The sequence below is a fragment of the Lampris incognitus genome, chromosome 18 (genome assembly GCF_029633865.1).
Source record: "Lampris incognitus isolate fLamInc1 chromosome 18, fLamInc1.hap2, whole genome shotgun sequence".
Classification (NCBI taxonomy): Eukaryota; Metazoa; Chordata; class Actinopteri; order Lampriformes; family Lampridae; genus Lampris; species Lampris incognitus.
Genome location: NC_079228.1, coordinates 20,209,741 through 20,230,396, shown reverse-complemented (window position 1 = coordinate 20,230,396; position 20,656 = coordinate 20,209,741). Strand labels below are relative to the sequence as shown.

Below are 20,656 nucleotides of genomic sequence, written 5' to 3'. Positions count from 1 at the left end.
TTAGCTTTTTATTAATTTCATGACCTTTTGTGAGGAAAGAGCAACACACGTTTACAAAACATAGCAGGATGGCAGGAGAGAAGGTTGTGTTGATACGGGTATGTAACAGAGGCGAAGTTGCATGTGGACCAAGGACGTGGTGCACTGTATGATAGGAGCAAAGCATCTCACTAGCTCATAGGGAATATGGCTCATCTGAATGACTCATCGGATAGGTACCAGTTAAATATAGTTCTGTTGCTCCTCCTTCATGGTGCTGAGGGTTTGAGTTCCCATGTTCATTTCTTTCAAAATAATTGTCTCGCTTCTTCCTTCTGTTTCCATTTCCATGAACCTCTCCCCATCCTCTGTCTCAACATTTTGATGTGAATCATCTTTGTTAACGAGGTCCTCTTGTTCCTCAGTGGTTCTGTCTGCGTGGGTCAGGTCCGGGCCTGGACCCAGACAACTGTTCTGGTTGTTTGGACTGCAGTTGTTGTTCTGCTTGTGATGTTGGTTGTGATTGTGGTGTTGACACTGGTTAAAATGTTGACTCTCTCCATGGTCCTGGCTGTGGAAGAAGCTGAGGATGGTGTGTTTGGGCAGGCCCAACTGCGCTGACAGGGTGTGGACCGCCTCCTCATCCGGGTTGAGGCCCACATCCTGGATGAAACTCTGCAAGATCCCCAGTGCCTCGTGGGACACTCTCAGCCCCTCACTGCTGACCTCGTCCCTGTCCCCCATCGAGTCCTCTCCCTCCACGTGGACCCCAACCATACATTGATCCTCAAACTTAACAGCACCCTTGCCATCCCAGCCGTCTCTGCCATCTCCATTAACCGTATCAGTGATTTTAATGTCCACGCCTTCATCCTTCTCCTGCTCACTGTTTTCCAGACTCTTCTCCCTGGTCGTATCGCAACAAGCCCAAACCCCACTCAAACTCGCCCTGTCTCCTTTGTCCCCCTCACTCCAGTCCTTACTGTCTCCTCTCTCTCCATTCATACCCCTGCTCCGCGAGCGCGCTCTTTGTTGGCCCCAGCCTCCTTCTGACTCAGCGGGTGAAGCCGTGGATGGCTGGTTTGGGGATGGGTGAGGTCCTGCCTCCGGCTGCAGGGGCTGATAGGCCAGAGGGGTCGGCAGTTGCATGTGGTGCTGCTGTAACAGCGGAGAGTGGTGTTGGTACTGAAAGAGAACATGAGAGATGGGGAAAAAGGGGCTATAATAAATCTAAACAAATTGCGGCACTTTGTATTCATTTACTTCATGTTGCATTTACAATTTAACTTGTATTAACCTTTTTATTGTACTTTACGTGATACTTAGATGTGCTACAGTAGATGTGTGACAGTACTTTGTGTTCATTTAAGTCAGTCAAACCACGAGTTTATCTATTTAAAAGGGTATCAAAAAATGTACCATTGTAATTTATGGGCCCTTTACAAAGAAAATCAATTGATTATGTTTGGATGCTATAGTAAAATAGCAAATGTTGTGTGAAAATGTTAAACAGAAAAGAATTTGCTGTATTGTTTAATGAATATAATCATATAGACATATAAATGAAAGTGAAGCCTTGAATATTTTCCAAATGGCAAAGCAAGCGTGGGAAGTAAAAATTCCCCCTAAGTTTGGGAGTTTAAAAAATATTAATATTGCATCACCTGGATGTTAGACTTGAGCTGAATCCATTAGTGAAACCATCTGACTTAATTGAAAAAAAAAAATTTTTTTTTGGATTTTTTCCACCTTTTTCTCCCCAAGTGTATCTGGCCAATTACCCCACTCTTCTGAGCTGTCCCGGTCACTGCTCCATCCCCTCTGCCGATCCGGGGAGGGCTGCAGATTACCACATGCTTCCTCTGATACATGTGGAGTCGCCAGCCGCTTTTTTCAGCTGACAGCGAGGAGTTTCGCAGGGGGACATTGCGTGTGGGGGGATCACACTATTCCCCCAGTTCCCCCTCCCCCCCGAACAGGCGCCCCAACCGACCAGAGGAGGCGCTAGTGCAGCGACCAGGACACATACCCACATCTGGCTTCCGACCTGCAGACGCGGCCAATTGAGTCTGTAGGGACGCCTGACCAAGCCGGAGGTAACACGGGGATTCGAACCGCTGATCCCCGTGTAGGTAGGCAACGGAATAGACCACTACGCCACCCAGACCTGACTTTACTAAATTAATTCGTTTTTTAAGTTTAACCCTGTTTCCAATGTTTTCCTCAGGCCTTGAGGAGCCAAGCTTCCACTAGCCACCTATCATTTCCACATTCATATCCATACCAAATATCCTCCACATACTAATATTAGGTGGCATTCCTGTCCTTTATTTGGTATCTATCCCTACTACAGCTGACCCATCAGGAGACATCAGGGTATAGGTCACATTCGACATCCACAGGGCACATATTGACCCCTGGAACCTAAACTAGGGCTTCCTCTTTCTCATTCAACAAGCTATATTCATACTTTTGCACCTCACGGCCTATATGGGGTGTTCACCATGGAGGCTGTGACCCTCCCGCCCTACTGGGTAGAAGATGGGAGGATGGCAGTGGGGGACTAGCAGCATTGGCACAGGCCCTGAAGGTCTGGTCACAGTTAGCGCCTCTTCTCCGAGGCTGTCAAGGAGGCGAAAAGCAAAAGGTTGACCTGTACCATTTAATATGTATTCATAGTATGAAAACTGCTCATTTTCCCTTTCGCTGTGCACAACAGCTGCTTAACACCTTTCTCCAGCATATTAACGAAGAGCTGCTGCTGGTCTTCACGGCCTCAACCTGACGAGGTCTTTGTCAGATCTGGTTAGCACTTGACAAACACTGCAGAAGCCCTGGGGATGTGTGTGTGTGTGTGTGTGTGGGGGGGGGGGGGGGGTGCAGCATGGCAGCAGTGTGGTCGTGCAGAGATGGCTCTGCTTGATTCTCAGCTGCCATGTGGATAACATTTCCACCAGGCCTCACGGAAGAGACAGGGATGTAAACTTCAACAGGTCAATTGAATAATGAAATGGAAAGCATCACGAAACATATTTCTTCCGTTATTCTCCCTAATGTTTTTTAAAATTGATGTTATCAGCGTTGATATGATGAATGTGATGAACAAAGCTTCTTGTAGTCTACCTCAACACCCGAAGCAAGAACAACAAAGCTTGATTGGATGTGATGGAGTTAATTTGTGACGTGTAAATCTTGTTGTCCTAATCCTGACGCCTTGATCGCGATTTTTTTCAAAACTGAAATCTTGGAAATATATCGTCAGCGTGCCTCCTTTATGATAATGTCACAGTCTTTCCCATCCTCAACATAGGGGTGACATTATCCACTAGAATTTTCCAAATAACAGTTGCAGAAATGAAACATTGCTCATATTTTACTATAAACAAGATGCCAGTGAAGACAAAATGGAAAGGGATGTATATAAAAGATATCCATCAGGACATCACAGAGGAGTCTTCCGTACTAAATCACAAACTTTGTGAGCCAAGCGATGTGGGAGCAGATAACATTTTCACAACTGTTAAACATACTGCAAACTCCAATGATTAAAATGCCCAAACCATGAAATTTGACATATCAATCTTCCTAGGATATGTCACAGATGATATTCAGTAACACTTGGCCAATTACCCTACTCTTCTGAGCCATCCCGGTCACTGCTCCACCCCCTCTGCCGATCAGGGGAGGGCTGCAGACTACCACATGTCTCCTCCGATACATGTGGAGTCGCCAGCCGCTTCTTTTCACCTGACAGTGAGGAGTTTCGCCAGGGGGACGTAGCGCGTGGGAGGATCAATCGATCAATCAATCAATCAAGTTGCATTTTATATAGCGCTTTTCTCGCTGCAATAGCCACTCAAAGCACTTCACGCTATTCCTCTGAGTTCCCCCTCCCCCCTGAACAGGCACCCCGACTGACCAGAGGAGGCGCTAGTTCAGTGACCAGGACACATACACACAACCAGCTTCCCACCTGCAGACATGGCCAATTGTGTCTGTAGGGATGCCCGACCAAGCCAGAGGTAACACGGGGATTCAAACCAGCGATACCTATGTTGGTAGGCAATGGGATACGTAGACTGCCATGCCATCTGGAAGCCCAACTTTGAGTTGTTTTTAATAGAAACAACTTTTAAATCTGAGAAGTGTTCTTGTTTACCAGTGGAGTCTTATCATACCGGTGAGCCTGAACTGAAAATGAATAGATGGATGGATGGATGGAAGTTGGTAATGTATATGTGTTAGTGTTTGTGTGTGTGTGTGTGTGTGTGTGTGTGTGTGTGTGTGTGTGTGTGTGTGTGTATGTATGTATGTGTGTGAACTGTTTCTTATGGAGCCTCACCAGTGCGTTGTCATTGGTGAGCAGTGTGAGTCTGTCAGTGCAGTGCTGCTGTGCTGTAATGGTGTTACTCTCCTGTTCGTAGATGGCATCCCGTTCAGTCTGGGAAAGGCTGAGGAAACGGCGAATCATACTCAGGTTCTCCCACAGGGTCCGGTTCTCTGGGCTTGGATCTTCCTTCCAACGCAGCAGTTCACACAACCATCCCTACAAATTGCACAACAAATCCGCGTCAGGAACAAAAGTCATGGAGGAGTTAAGAGAGACTGAGTCGCCTGGTGGTTAGAAAGTCCATCTTTCAGCAGTTGGACTCAGGGTCAAACCCACACATTGGCAAGCACTCGTCCTGCTTGCTCAAGTGTCCCAAAGCCCTTCCGGCCTCAGCAGTTATTCTGTAGCTGATCCATTTCTGTGTCTTTTGTGCAGAGGCATTCAAGTCAAAAGTGAAATTCCCTACTGGGACCAATAAAGTATTAAAGAAATATGATCATTCATCGATCCCTGCGGTGTTGTGGGTGAATACTGTACACTCAAAACCAGTGCATAACATTTATAGTGCCTCATCTCTTTTCTCTCTCCCCCTTTTATTTCCTACCACTCTCAACTGTATGACATTTGGTGGAGAAATGAATGAATGAATGGGATGGTTGTGAAAATAGTGGAAGTCCAGAGGCTTATAAAATGGGCCTGTGGTTTTGTAGCGGCAACATGGAAAATCTCGAGCGCTGGTGGGTGGAAATCTCAGCAACCACACATGGTAGTAATTGATAGCTCAACATTCGGCATGTCTGGCCAATACGACTGAAGGCAATGATACAATTTTACAGTATTAGACTGTGGCACTGACCAAGGAATGATAGCAACATGCTATCATAGCAAAACAGTACCATGGTATTATGCCAACGAAGACAGCTACAAAGTAAATCTGGCTTTATGGACCCATCTTTAATGTTATTAGATTCATCTGTGAAAATCCTGCAATGTTTACATCATTTGTTCCCAAGATCACCGTAGCACTTATAAATGGTTTTTCACCTTTGGTTTTTCACAAGCTCACAAAGGTAGCTTTAGTTGTTCTTTAACCAGTTTAGCAAATTAACAAAAGCTGAAAAATGTGTTCCACTTCAACAACCTCTTCTTAAATTATGCCGGGGCACCCAAATAATGTCAAAATAACTCCAGATAAACCTGCAATGTTGCCAGCAGTCAATCCTCAATGGGCTCAGGGGGAATTACGTAAATAAATAAGTAAATAAGTAAAATTGTATTTATATAGCACTCTTAAAAACACACAGTTTTACAAAGTGCTTTACACTCAATACAGAAAATGTGTGTTAATACATAAAATAATAATAATTATTATTATTATTTATATAGCGCTTTTCTAGACACCTAAAGCACTTCACAGTGAAGGGGGTAACGCACTTCAACCACCACCAATGTGTAGCACCCACTTGGAAATAGATTGAATGAATATAAAACATGGGATAAGGAGTAACCGACCAAGCTAAAAACGAACCAAAACAGAAGGCAGGGATGGAGATCTATAAAAAGGCTTGCCTGAAAAGATGGGGTTTAGAAGCAGCTTAAAATAGTTCAAAGATTCAGCAAATGTAATGGGTTGGGGAAGATTATTCCAGAGGCTTGGGGCTAAAACTGCAGAGGTGCAGTCACCTTTTGTTTTGCAGTTAGAGTGGGGGATGGATAAAAGACTGAGGTTTGAGGATCGGAGTGGTTGTGAAATCAAATGAGGAATGAGAAGATCAGAAATGTAACTGGGGGCAAGGTCATTCAGTGCTTTAAATGTAATCAATAAGATCTTATAGATTATTCTGAATTTTAAAGGAAGCCAATGGAGGAATAGGGGTAATATGGGACCTACGGCTAGTTCTAGTTAGAAGTCTAGCAGCTGCATTCTGAACCAACTGCTGAACCAACCAACCAACTGATTTAAAGGAGCTTGGTTGAGGCAATCATAGAGGGAGTTACAGTAATCTAGACAGGAGAAAATGAAAATTTGAAAGACAAACTATTTTTTATTTTTGCAATATTTCTTAGCTGAAGAAAACAGGATTGGACAAGCTTAGTAACATGGTGATCAAAAGACATATTCTGGTCAAAGATGATACCAAGATTTTTAGCGGTAGGTTTGATGTTTGAATGAAGTGGACCAATAAACTGATTAACTGCAGTGGCAAAGTTCTCAGGACCAATTAAGAGAATTTCAGTTTTGTCAGGGGTTTAGATGAAGGAAATTCAGGGACATCTAGTCTTTGGTGACAGCTAAACAATCATGGAGGGTGTAATGACCTACTTTTCACTCTCACAGATGATAACACCGTTTCTGAATCAGCCGTGGAACATAACGTGCACATAATCCGACTGACTCTCATCTACCTTCCCGCTCCCGTGGCTGCTCTGTTTACTATCCCATAACTCCCTGTGTCCTTAAAGGTGTATTCCCCTAATACTGAACATCACAGAGGGAGGACAGTTGATTCAGGTTATTGGGTCTGGCAGAGAAATAGATCTAAGAATTATCGGCATAACAGTGGTATGACATGTTTTGAAAGTGCCTAAACAAATGACCCAGAGTAAGCATGTATAAAGAGAAGAGGATTGGTCAAAGGACAGCCCCCTGAGGGACTCCACACTGTAGGGGAGCTGACGAGGATACAAGATTGTTAATACAAACATTAACATATCTATTAGTCAGATAAGAGTGAAACCAATTTAACACTGTACCAGAAATGCCAACCCAGTTCTTCAACCTATCAAGTAAGATGGCATGATCGATGGTACCAAAGGCAGCGGTTAAATCTAGAAGAATAAGAATTTTCACCTTAATCAGCATGCATAAGAATGTCATTGGACACTCTTAGTAATGCAGTCTCAGTAACAATGCTTGTGACAAAAACTAGATGGAAATTTATTGAAAATGTTATGACCCTGTCAGCTACAGGATTTAGTCCACAATTTTTTTCAAGGATTTTGGATAAAAAATAAAATTTGGAAATTGGTCTATAATTCTCTACCTTTGCCGGATTGAGAGAGGGTTTTTTTTGAGGAGGGGCTGAATAAAATAGTCAGGTACGGACCCGGATGTAAGTGCGCAGGTGATGATAGAAAGCAGGCTGGGACCTAAGCCAGGGAGGATGGATTTTAAAAAAATTGTCAGAAATATATCACAGGGACTGGAGGAGGGACACATAAGGGCTACAGTATTTACAAGGAACTGCAGAGAAATGGGAGCAAATTCCGACATTAAAATTGGATGGCTGAAAGGTGTGTGGGGGGGGGGGGGGGACAGTGGGGGTAAAATTAAACCTTAGACGATTGATCTTGTCAACAAACAAAAACAAGAAATTTTCACAGTCATTAGCAGAACAGGTGGAAATGGTAGGAAGAGAGGGAATCACTAGCTGATTGGTAGTACTAAACAGAAACCTAGGGTTATGTTTATTACAATCAATCAAGTCAGAGAAGTGAGCAGCTCTTGAATCTTTAATAGTTTGATTCAAATTTGATAATAACGCCTTCATATGGAGTTGGTGAACTTCAAGAGTAGATTTTTTCCCCCATCTGCGTTCAGCCTTCCTATATTCACTTCTTTTTTGACAGATGTTTTCATTGATCCAAGGGGTTGTGTTAATAACTGGGACAGCCCTGGAAGTATATGGAGCCAAAAAATCAAGGGCAGCTGTACACAAATCATTAAAGCAACTAACCTGCCAGCAGCCGTACCAACATGTACCCTGGCTCTGCCAAATGACAGAAGCTAAGTAGGTATGGCCTTGGCTAGTACTTGGATGGGATACCTCCTGAGAAAAACTGAGTTGCTGCTGGAAGTGGTGTTGGTTGGCCAGTAGGGGGCAGTCTTCCCTCTGGTCCTAATAAAAACAACAAATATCAAATCCCAATGCCCCAGTGCAGTGACAGGGACACTGTGCTGTAGGAGATAACGTCCTTCGGATGAGACGTTAAACTGAGGTCCTGACTCACTGTGGTCATTAAAGATCCCATGGCACTTATCGTAAAGAGTAGGGGGCTCCTTGGTGTCCTGGCACAATTCCCAACGTGGCTCTCTCCATCTGGTCACCTAATCATCCCCCCATGTAATTGGCTCAATGATTCCTCCCTCTCCACCTCAAGCTGATGTGCGGTGAGCATTCCGGGGCAAAATGGCTGCCGTGTATCACCTAGGTGGGTGCTACACATTGGTGGTGGTTGAAGTTAGCTTCCCCCTTCAATGTGAAGTGCTTTGGGTGTCTAGAAAAGCACTTTTAATATTATTATTATTATAACTTGGTCATTAATGTTGGCGAAATGAGGAGAGCAGCTGGCTAGACTGGAAAAGTGACTAGAAAACATGGCTGCTGACTGCTTATTAAAGATGCGAGAGTTAATTATAAGTTTCTGATGTATTGTAGTAGGTGGTAAAGAAGCGTCAAAGGTAATACATTTATGGTCAGAGACAAAATCAATCTTATTGAGGGAATTAAGAGACATGTTCAGGGTGAAAACTAAATCAAGGGTGTGCCCATGATTATGTGTGGGGCCAGTGACATGCTGCACAAGGCTAAAATATTTAGAAATGTTTGAATGGAAAATGAGTTAAAAGGAGTATCAATATGAACGTTAAAATCACCAAATACAATGGCCCTATCAAATTGAAGAACAACAGCGGAAAACACTTCAGAGAATTCATTGAGAAACCTACAGATGAATTGGGGGGCCGATAAGTGATTACACAGCAAATTGGGTTGTCACAACAACTTTAAAAGGTAAGATTTCAAAACGGTTAAAAGAACCAAAAGTAGAAGGAATATAAGTGTACTACACTTATAAACCGGATGTGGGTATGTGGGTATGTGTCCCGGTCGCTGCACTAGTGCCTCCTCTGGTTGGTCGAGCCGCCTGTTCGGGGGAGGAGGGGTAACTGGGGGGAATAGCGTGATCCTCCCACGCGCTACGTCCCCCTGGTGAAACTCCTCACTGTCAGGTGAAAAGAAGCAACTAGAGACTCCACATGTATCGGAGGAGGCATGTGGTAGTCTGCAGCCCTCCCCGGCTCAGCAGAGGGGGTGGAGCAGCGACCGGGACAGCTCGGAAGAGTGGGGTAGTTGGCCAGATACAATTGGGGGGAAAGAAAAAAAGGGGGGGTATTCCCAAAAAAAGAAAAGAAAAAAGAACATTAGACATTTGCATGTCGTTTTATTTACCCTTAGTAATTTTGTAAGTACGTTTATTAATTGATTACTTTAGGGCAAATGATTTACTAATTCCCTAGATTACTTTAGGGCAAATGATTTACTAATTCCCTAATTTCTTTTCAAACTTCTTACTGATTTATTTATTTATCGGAGTTTATTTACTCAGCTGTTTCTCATGCTTGTATTTAGTTATTCATTTGTTGACTGATTTCCTAAAATGACAGGCCTGGCCCTCCATGGTAATGGATGCAGCCTGATGTCAGCCGCTGCAATAATAACTGACTATTTCAGCGATAAATTAACATTCATTATTTCACTATCCCATAATCATTATCCTGGTGTGATGTCCCAAAGGGCTACGACTAAAAAAAAATGACTTGTACAATCAATCACATGTTGTTGTTGTTTTTGTTGACTAGAGAACCAAGTCACACAACAGGGGAACTTGCAGAATTCACATTTCCTCAGCTATTCGATGCAATCACAACATGTGTACATGTGAAGGGCAAGGAGGGGGGCAATGTTTTGTACAATATGGGCCCTTTTAATAGATGATATCAGGCACAGAGGACAGTCCGGAGGATGACAGACAGCCATCGACAACTCCTGTGGTCGACTCCCTGTTGGTATTATTAACGTGGTGCTGTTGGTGTTTGTCCTATGGTAAAATCATAATCTAATCTAATCTAATCTAATCTACGTGTCACCCAGTGGGGGATTAAGCATCAGAAAGATGAAAAGTGAGATGGTAAATTGACTGAAAACAGTTAATGTATCAGTTAATGTATATTAAAAAAAAATAGAGCACAATCTAAATTTCTATTTCAAAACTACTTCAGTTTATAAATTCTGGAAGTTATTCATTGACTGAAGAAGGATTTATGAGAAAATTATTTTAATTAAGTCACTGAATTCCAGGTCCGTTCATTGTTTGACTAATTGCCTCATTTGAATGTCAATTTCACTGCGTCGTTTTGTGTATTTATATATACTCTTAATATTCATATGTTAATTAATGAATGAAAATTAATTGCTGTGCTGGTCTATAATTATCACAACGATACACTGCACCGTACCCAGCAATGTGCATGTGTGTAACTGCATGAAGTACATGTTTCTGAAGAGCATGCATGTTCGGTCGGCCATCACTGGGTTTATAATGATTTTTTTTTTTTGTTTGTTTAAAATCTTTTACTGCATCTGTTCAAATCAGATGTCAGGTTTCTCATCAATTCTCTGTCCATCTTCAGTAAAACTCATAAAAAGGGAGGCAGGAGACAAGGAAGAAGAAGAAGAAAACGGTCAAGCTGCAGATCATAGTAAGATTCTCCCGCTAGGCTGAATTCACTCTGCATCAAGAGGAGAGAGGCCTGTGAGTGGCAGATTGAGGAAAGTAAAGCCAAGCTAGTTTTGGATTTATGAACTGGAGCATAAGCATGTGAATGAGCAGGCAGATACACACACACACACACACACACACACACACACACACACACACACACACACACACACACACACACACACACACACACACACACACACCTGGCTGTAGCCCAGCTCTAGCACACAATGCCATCCAGATGCACAGTGCAGATACAACAGAGAGATCCAACATGGTTCTGCCTGCCAAACAGCCCTGCACAGTTACTGAGGGGGTAATACAGAGAGGGGGGCATAAGGGAGGTAAAAGTGTCAGAGAGAGAGAGAGAGAGAGAGAGAGAGAGAGAGAGAGAGAGAGAGAGAGAGAGAGAGAGAATGCAGTCATGTAAAAAAACAGAGGCAGGTAAAGAGAGGTCAATAGCAAAATAATCTTGGGGGTTTTGGACCACCTGTCTGTAGAGGCATGACCGCCGAATGACCTCTAAACAGCCTGATGGTGGGGGGGGGGTGTATATGGGGAAAAGAGAACAAAGGAAGGAAAGAAAGGAAGAAAGAAAGAAAGAAAGAAAGAAAGAAAGAAAGAAAGAAAGAAAGAAAGAAAGAAAGAAAGAAAGAAAGAAAGAAAGAAAGAAAAAAAAGAAAGGGAATTGGGGAAAAAATGAGAGGAAGAGAGAGGAGAGAGGAGAAAATGAGACAGCTGAAATCCCTCCATTCTATGGAGGGAAATTATCCTCAAAACAAAAGGCAATAACAAGCTTATGGCGCTGCCATAAAAATGAGAACAATAAACACTCAAATCATCTCTGAGCGTGTAGGCGCATGTGTGCCTGTGTGCATGATTCCATCCATGCAAGTGTGTGTGTATGTGTGTGTGTGTGTGTGTGTGTGTGTTTGTGTGTGTGTTTGTGTGTGTTTGCATGTGGCGATTAAACTGGTAATTTAGGACACAATAGCGGTTTGATGCACAGGCGATAGTCCTCTGTAGAGTACAGCTGCTGGTTGATTATCTGGGCTTTCCTCCACACACACTTACAGCCCCTTGTTTCACTGAGGAGCTGCATTAATGGATTCATCGTGGACACAAGATTTCCACAATAAAGCACTGCAAACAATTGCATTAAGTGTGTGTCTATGTGTGTGAGTGTATGCATGCATGCATGTGTGTGTGTGTGTGTGTATGAGTAGTGCAATGTTGTGTACCTGGCTCTTGGATGCAGCCACCTTAGCGAACATGGCCTGAGACACCTTGGCTCTCTTCATTTCCTGCTGAATCTCCTCGTAGATTGAAGAGCAGACGTTGAGAACACAGCCGTCTGCCCCCAGCCCCCTGTCTCCTGTCGCCGGAGACAGCTTCGCCTTGTACAAGACACAAGAGAGAGACACAGGAGAAAGAGAGACAGACAGACAGACAGACAGACAGACAGACAGACAGACAGACAGACAGACAGACAGACAGACAGACAGACAGACAGACAGACAGACGCAGTAAGGCGGACAGAGTGAGATACAGACAGAGATACACAGAGAGAAAAGGGAGATTAGGTTAAAGTTTGATGTGATGGCCTGGCGGCCTGTCCAGGGTGTACCCCCGCCTGCCGCCCAATGACTGCTGGGATAGGTTCCAGCATCCCGGCGACCCTGAGAGCAGGATAAGTGGTTTGGATAATGGATGGATGGATGGATGGTTAAAGTTTGATCAAAGACAAAGTAACAGATGAGTGTCGCAGGAAGGTAAGGTTAAGTGAGAGAGGAAGCGATTCAGATTTAAAGAACTCACTGAGGAGGTGGCTAGGGGGAGCCGGCAGCACCTTTCTTCCACCTTGATACAGTTTATGTCATCCTTCCTGGCCTGGAGGATTAAAAATAAAATTTCACGTCTTGAGACATATGAGAGGTGTTTCTGTTTCATATTTTCCTTTTTTTCACCCCCCCCCCCCCCTCTCTGTGTCTCTCTCTCACTGACCTGTGAGGGTCTCGGCGGGGTGTTGTTGCAGCTTGGTGTGATTCCAGACAAGCTCCTCTCTTTCTCCTCCTGGTAGATTCGCTCCCTCTCAGCCTCAGGGAGCTGGAGGAAGCTGTGCATGGCACGCAGATTGACCAGCAGGGACTGGGAGGCATGCTTGGGGTCCTCCTCCTTGCGTAGGATCTCTGATAGCAGACCCTGGTACAAACACACACACACACAAGTACAGTACATACACACAATTGAATAAGTGTGCACATGTGCAATCATGTTGTGTTCATTCAGACATGTTGGCTCCAGATATCATCACATGATAGGTTAAACTTTCTTGACGTTAGCATGGCTCCTCACCCACAGGATGTTAACATATATCTTACCATGCGGATATTAAGTTTCCTTATAAAATACATGCCAGTGAGCCAACAGGGAGAGACATTATTTTAAAGGTACAATCCGCAATTGATGCATGCAGCGGCTGGCGACCCCACTTCAGCCACTGTTTCTTTTTTTGGCCCCCCCCATTTTTCTCCCCAATTGTACTTGGCCAATTACCCCACTCTTCCGAGCCATCCCGGTTGCTGCTTCACCCCCTCTGCTGAGCCGGGGAGGGCTGCAGACTACCACATGCCTCCTCCGATACATGTGGAGTCTCTAGTTGCTTCTTTTCACCTGACAGTGAGGAGTTTCACCAGGGGGACGTAGCACGTGGGAGGATCATGCTATTCCCCCCAGTTCCCCCTCCCCCCTAGACAGGCACCCCAACCGACCAGAGGAGGAGCTAGTGCAGCGACCAGGACACATACCCACATCTGGCTTCCCACCCACAGACACGGTTTGATTTTGTCTGTAGGGACACCTGACCGAGCCAGAGGTAACATGGGGATTTGAACCGGCGATCCCCGTGTTGGTATCAAAATCAGCATTGTGCATAAGGGGAAGGTTCCTCTAAAACAATGCTTTGTCCTATTAAAGTACACCTTGACATGCCACTACAGGGACACAGTTTCCAAAGGTCCTCTATTAAGGCACATTAGTCACCTGTGTGACTAAAACTATTCATTCTGGGTGTGTCTGTCTCTTCAGTAAGGTCTTCCAATATTATCTGCAGATTTTATGCATTTCCTGGCAGAGAGAGAGAGCACGAGAAAAATTCAAGCCTTCGAAATTGGATCATAACAATCCTACGGATCCAGACCCAAACCCCCTCCTCTCCATCTATTCAATGGAGACTTAACAAGGCTCTCCAAATGACAAATGCATTTTCCACATCTAGCTGGCATCTTGGCATCATGCCCAACTGGGACCACAACACCTTGGATTTGGCAAGGGGGGGGGCGTGGGGGCGGATAATAACTGGCACTGCTTCTAGTCAGAAAGATGACGATAATAGTAAAAATACTATGAGTGGGCCAAGACTATCCCTGTTTCTATGAGCTTGACAGCGTACGTTAGATGATAGACACAGAACGGGTTTGGATTTTAGTGTAAACAGTGACGGGCAGAGGGAGATTTGAATAAGGAAATGACAGAAGAACAACAGACAGAGGAAGGGAGAGATTAAAAAAGAAAAACGATGGATGGACAATGAGAGGGGGAGTTTAAATGGATGGACAGGCTGCCAGAGGGAGAGGTGGAAAGATGGAGGACCAGCGAGCTGGAGGAAGAGGTAGGAAGGGAGACAGCATCTCTCTAAGGGGGTGTGATTAGTTGGCCCAGCAGCTGCTTCATTGCTGGCACCATCTCCATGCTGCAGAGATCTGGCACAAACACACACACACACACACACACACACACACACACACACACGCCCGCTGGCAAACACACACTGCACTGGGTAGACTGAAAGACCCAGACCATGCACGCACAAGCACTCACATGCCCACAAAGGCACATGGGTAGGGGGCACTGCGACAAAGTTCATGCCAATGAGCCAACCTACCAGCATGCACCTGCACAGGGAAAAAAACATTTACTGTCATCATAACAGAAAACAATTCCAAAAGATAATCACCACCCTACAGTCATCTGAATCTGAAAGCCTCTAATTCAGACCTCACCCCTCCATTGTGCCACCATCCATCTATCTCTCCAAACCCCACCCCCAACCCCACCAACTTTTCAACCTCTCCTCCATACCTGGGTTCTGTTGAAGGCCACGCGAGCAAACACGGCCTGTGAGATTCCTGCTCTCTTCAGCTCCTCCCTCACACTCTGGTAGATATCACTGGACACGTCCGATGGTCCTCCAGAGGAGCCAGCCAATGCCTGGGTTTGGGCCCCGGGCCCCGGACCTCCACCTGGGACACACTGGGCCTGCTGTTGGGCCTGGGAATCAGGGCCCTTTGAAAGCAAGACAGCGGGAGCCCTCCCGACAGGGGGGTGGTTTAGATACTGCTGTGGGGAGGGGGAGAGACCCTGGCCAGCTAGCATGCGGCTAACGGCATACTGCTGGTTGAGAAACTGGGCCATCACCAACTGCTGGCTGACCAGCTGTGGGCTGAGCGGTGCAGCTACCAGACTGGGGGGACGCAGGCTTAGGTTTGCGCGCCCACAAACATTGCCCACTCCCCTGTGAGGGAAAATCAAGGTGGAGCCCTGCTCGGCTGTGCTACCGGGGATGGGCTGCTGACTGATGGTGACGTGAGACGGCTGGTCAGAGAAACCGTCGATCTCTGAAGTGGAGGTATGGTGAAGAGAGAGGGCAAGGGTTGGGAAAAAAAGGACAAGAAAGAGGCATATACAGAGATGTAAAAACACAGCAGGTATCACAGCTCAGCCGTTGCTGAAAAGCATGATTGACGTCCCTCACCCCTGAACGACTGGTTCTTCTTGAAGTGCTTGTACCATCGGCCGAATTCGTGACACTTGCCAGCCGAGACGTTTGCATAGTAAGTGCTGTTTACAATAGAGGATATCATACTCTGAAACAGAGAATAAAAAGACAATAGCAATCCATTACATACTCCAAGAGGCTGCTGCTACTGGCTGCCTGGGTGTCTCAGCTGTTCTCACATGTGATATTAATGAACTCAGATCTGTGTTATTAAAAAGACCCCCAGGTAAATAGGATAATAAAGACAGATGAGTGTATCAGTGCATGTGTGTGGTGTATTTGTGTTTGTGTGTATGTGTGTGTGTGTGTGTGTCTGTGTGCGTGCATGTGTGTGTGTGTGAGAGAGAGAGAGAGTGTGAGAAAGGGTGCTGTGGGTGCTTGTGTGTGAGAAATCAAACATAAGTCTAGTCAGTAGTCAGAGAAATATGTCCAACACTCTCTCACCCTCTCTCTCTCGCCCTCTCTTTCTCTCGCCCTCACACACACACACACACACACACACACACACACACAGTTTTTCCCCTAAGACCATCCTGTGCAATCTTTACATCTGATTACACCTTTCATCTTCTCATATTTATTTTAATCTTCTCACAAACAAGAGAGGGAAACGGAGGGAGAAGAGGAGAGAGAGAGAGGGAGAGAGGGAGAGAGAAAGAGAGGTGGGGGGAGGAGAGATATAATGGTGGATCCTACAGTAGAGAGGAAAGGAACCACAAGAGAGAGATAGTAAGCAATTTTTCATTATTAAACTGGATGTGTCCCATGTACCCCCGGGAACAAAAAGGCAGAAAGATTTTGGGCATTATCGGTGTTCAGACACAATCATCATATACCTCAGTATTACATAATATATAGACTGTGTATAAAAATAAATAAATAAATAGAAAAAATACACACACACACACACACACACACACACAATCTGATATCTGATATCACCTTGTTGGTGTTGTTCCCATGACATTGTTGAAACAGACGCCATCACGTTGTTGTGATGTCCTGCCTTTGAGACTCGGGGGAGAAAAAGACTGGAAAAACATGAAAGCTAGCCTAACATAACCTCAACCTAACCCCTAACCTTAACCGATATAGCTAACACACGCTAACCCACAGCCGTCTTTGTCCCCGAGTCACAAAGGCATGACCTCACAACAACATGATTGGTTCATTGCAATGATGGTCCTGGGGCAACATTAATTATGATGTCACGGGAACAACACCAACACAGCAATATCAGATACACCACACACACACACACACACACACACACTGTGGGATCAATTGTGCAGCCATGCATCGCCACACACCCATGAGCATGTGTGCCTACTATCAATGCTTGTGTGTGTTTGTGTGCATATGTCCGTAAAACACGTGAAGACTGAGGTGGCCTTCAAACCAAAGTAGGTTGTGAATTTCTGCCTCATCACCCAGGATTAAATAAAAAGACAAAACAAAGCTGAGGAGTGGGAGTGACGGACAGCTGGACTGACTGAGTCACACAGACGGAGGCTGACAGAGAGACAGACAGGCTGACAGGCGGAGAGGTGGGCAGATAGACGGAGGTCTGACAGGCAGACAGACAGACAGACAGACTGGTAACGGCAAGAACAGGGACGGATATAAGCAGCAGTCAAGGCAGCAGGGTAGGGCTCTTTAAGAGATAACCATCTCTCTCTCTTTATCTCTCTCTCCCTCTCTCGCTCTCTGCCCCCACACCTTATCTCTCTTTGCAATCTGGACTTCCTATCTAGTTATTGGACCACATGCTCATCCACGCTCACACGCTAAGGTAAGCATAAACACACGTACACACAGAGGACGTTAGAGCACCAAGGACAAACACATTTACCTTCGCATCCTCAACTTAAGGCCAATTTGTCTGTCTGTCATCTGTATAGGGTAATTCCTGCTTCTTTGTGCATGTGTGTGTGTGTGTGTGTGTGTGTGTGATGTACCTGAGACAGAGGACACTCCTTGGCCAGAGAGCTCTGGTTCATATCCCTCAGGAGTTCCTTCAGAGCGTTCCTCACTGTGGAGTGACTCCACTGCTCAGCCGGCAGGTCTTCCAGCTTGGGACAGCTGAACACAGAGCAAATGGCTTTAAAGTTACACTCGTAAAAAAAAAAACACATTTAGCTGGGGTCATAACATCCCAGTTCTGATTGATTTGGCAACCAATCTCAGGGCCGGGGTCTAATCCACAAGCAAATGATTGTTTGCTTTACGATCTTTCAGTATCTGCCGACCCCCAACAGCCGGTCCCTCACAATGAGGGCACATTACCTGATGGGAATACCCCAAAGGCCAAAATATTACACAGAATATGGACTCAGAGACCATAAAAGGTGCAAGGGAACAGTGATTCACCGATTGCTGAAAAATATCACAGTAATTATGAATGCAGAAAACATCTTATTAGGTAATTAAGAAGTTTGCAGAGTGTGTAGTGCAAAAAGCACAGTGTCAACCAGTCCAGAAGATGATCCTGCCTTGCACCTAATGCATGCTGGGACTCTGACTAGGATAAGTGGGTATAGATAATGGATGGACGGACGGATGGATGGATGGACAGAAAAAGTGCATTGTTTCAAAATCATTCACAGGGTGATCCAATAGCCCAGGTAGGAAATCATATTGGTTTTGGTTGAGAAAAGGACAAATTTGGGTCATGAACCCAATGGCTGTTATGGCTCTTACATACGGACATAAAAGATCTGCCCCCTACCTGTGCAGCTGTATTTTAAGGGTGATGACATGGTGAACGTCCTGCAACATGTCAGCCACTGTGGCATCAGGAGCATCAGTCACACAGGACAATGGGACAGGGTTCCACCTCCCCACCTGGATCAGACCTGAGCAACACACATGGATGCATGCATGTGGGTGGACGAACACACACACACACTCACAGATATCAAACTTACACTCCAATGCAGGTGATAATGCAATTTGTAGATGTTTACATGTATGCTTTGACTGCTGTTTGTGTGCATGTGCGTCTGTGTGTGTGTGTGTGTGTGTGTGTGTGTGTGTGTGTGTGTGTGTGTGCAGGCACGCACCGTCGGTGGTTGGATGGGTTGGTTGGTGCATTACCTTTAGCCTGTGCAGCAGAGCTGTGTGAGTAGCCCAGTGACAGCAGGGCCATCTCTATCAACTGGTTAAACAGCAGGTCTTTCCTGACCAGCACAAACTCGGCGTGCTCCTCCCTCCTCTCTCCCTCCGCCGGGCTCTCCCTGTGCTCCACCACACAGAACACGGGCAGCAGGCTCCCTGTGGGGACGGACACCACATGCGTGAGCAGGGAGTGTACGACAACATGGAAACTATGCTGTTTCTTAGCGGTCTCCAAGAGCCGCCCAACGACTGCAGAAATTCAGTAATCTCATAGTCTAGTCAGTTTACTGATTTAATTATTGATACAGTGAAGTTCTTTCTCACCACATTGTTGTTCCACTGTACTTTAGGGTGTCCAAGCCAAATATTTTTTTTGAAGTACAGTTTAGCAGTATTGTGTTTGGCAAATTTTTTTTATAAATGGAACTGGAATGGGATATAAATATGGAATATGAATATAGGATAATAAAATGATAACAACCGTGTAAAATGTACTGTCACAACTGGACAACTGGTTGGTTTACAAATAAGCTAACAGGAAGCAACCCAACTCAAACACTGTCATTTATAGTTCCTCCCTACTATCAAATTACACTAACAGTGCAGCCACACATGAGCATGAAAGTCTTTCAGAAACAACAATACACTTTCTCTCCTCCATGGCCCACTCTCTGGGTGTGTACCTTTCTTGTGCCAGCTCTTGACCTGTGGCTTCTGTGTGGTCGGTTTAAGAGCCCCTGGGCTCCCCTGCCTGCTCCTCTCCTGGACTGGGGTGCCCCCACCTACGTTTTGCTCCAGCCGGGCCAGCTTGGCAGGAGGGGGCCGGGGGTCTGCCACGGGTTCACTACCTTCAGGTGGCTTGGCTCCATTGCGCTGGTGGTCCATCTGGGGCTGCACACACTAAAACTTCAAATCCCCCCCACACACACACAGACACACACACAGACACACACACGAACCTAAGGATCAAAGAGAGACGAGGGCTTTGGGGGGGAAAACCCCCACTTCAGAATCCATTCCTCCAAAATTAGTTTGGAGTGACTGAAATATTAATCGTAAGTGTTAACACAGATGCGTGAGAGATAAAAATGCGCCCAGCAAGAAAACGTTCCACACAAATCCATGACACGCACGGACGTTGCTTCGGTGGTTGCGGTGTACACAACTCCCACCTGGACAGATACCTGGGTCAGGAGTCTGTGATGACCTTCACACAGAAAGCGGTGCCTTACCCTCCTCCCGACAGGCAAAGTCGACGGAGTGCTGCAGTCGTGTTTCCCCCCTCACCACCACACGCACACAACAGACGCCGCCGTCCGCCGTCACGCGACAACAGTAATGCAGCTTATCTCTGGACTCGGGCGCGCATCTCGTCCCATATCCGCTCGGTTGAAGTTTGAAAAGAGCAAAACCAGCGCGATTTACCTGCGCGCGACGTGGGTGTTAGAGCCGACAACGTCCGAATAACCCATTTCCAGGAGACCGGAGATAGCTATCGGCTGCATCCACATGCAGCCTCGCAAATGCAGTTTAGCCTCTCATCTCCCCGGGGTGAGTATCGAATAATAGGAAGAAGAAGAAGAAGAAGAAGAAAAAAACACAAGAAAAAGAAAGCGAAAGGGGAGGGAGGGGGGCAGTAAAAAACAGACTCGATCCTCTCGCTATCGCTATTTGTCGTGTTTTTTTCATCGGTGTTCTCACGCGTTTCTAGCATTAGTAGTTTGCCACATCCTCTCCGGCCGCCCGGCGCCGGTCGCGCTATGCTCTCCGTGTGAGCGGAAATATTGGCCCGACCGCAAGTTCAGAGCGACCTCCCATCCAGAGCAATGTGA

The 20,656-nt window shown here is 45.6% G+C and overlaps 1 protein-coding gene across 1 annotated transcript; it reads right to left on the bottom strand.

The window, feature by feature from the left end:
* Positions 1 to 222: 222 nt before the first annotated feature.
* Positions 223 to 20,105, bottom strand: satb1a (SATB homeobox 1a). Its single transcript, XM_056298643.1, has 11 exons — positions 20,057 to 20,105; positions 19,508 to 19,730; positions 18,804 to 18,980; positions 18,436 to 18,562; positions 17,666 to 17,789; positions 15,684 to 15,795; positions 15,011 to 15,546; positions 12,875 to 13,072; positions 12,112 to 12,267; positions 4,322 to 4,525; positions 223 to 1,164 (listed from the first exon to the last, which is right to left on the bottom strand). Exons 2-11 carry the CDS (start codon positions 19,707 to 19,709, stop codon positions 223 to 225), a joined length of 2,778 nt encoding a protein of 925 aa, XP_056154618.1. The 5' UTR covers positions 19,710 to 19,730; positions 20,057 to 20,105.
* Between the last annotated feature and the right edge of the window lie 551 nt (positions 20,106 to 20,656).

Coding starts and splice junctions, on each gene's coding strand:
- satb1a (XM_056298643.1), bottom strand. CDS start 19,709: ATGGACCACCAGCGCAATGGAGCCAAGCCACCTGAAGGTAGTGAACCC. Junction 18,981..19,507: donor CAAGAGCTGGCACAAGAAAG/GTACACACCCAG, acceptor CCGTCCCCACAG/GGAGCCTGCTGCCCGTGTTC. Junction 12,268..12,874: donor CCCCGCCGAGACCCTCACAG/GTCAGTGAGAGA, acceptor GTCTTGTACAAG/GCGAAGCTGTCTCCGGCGAC.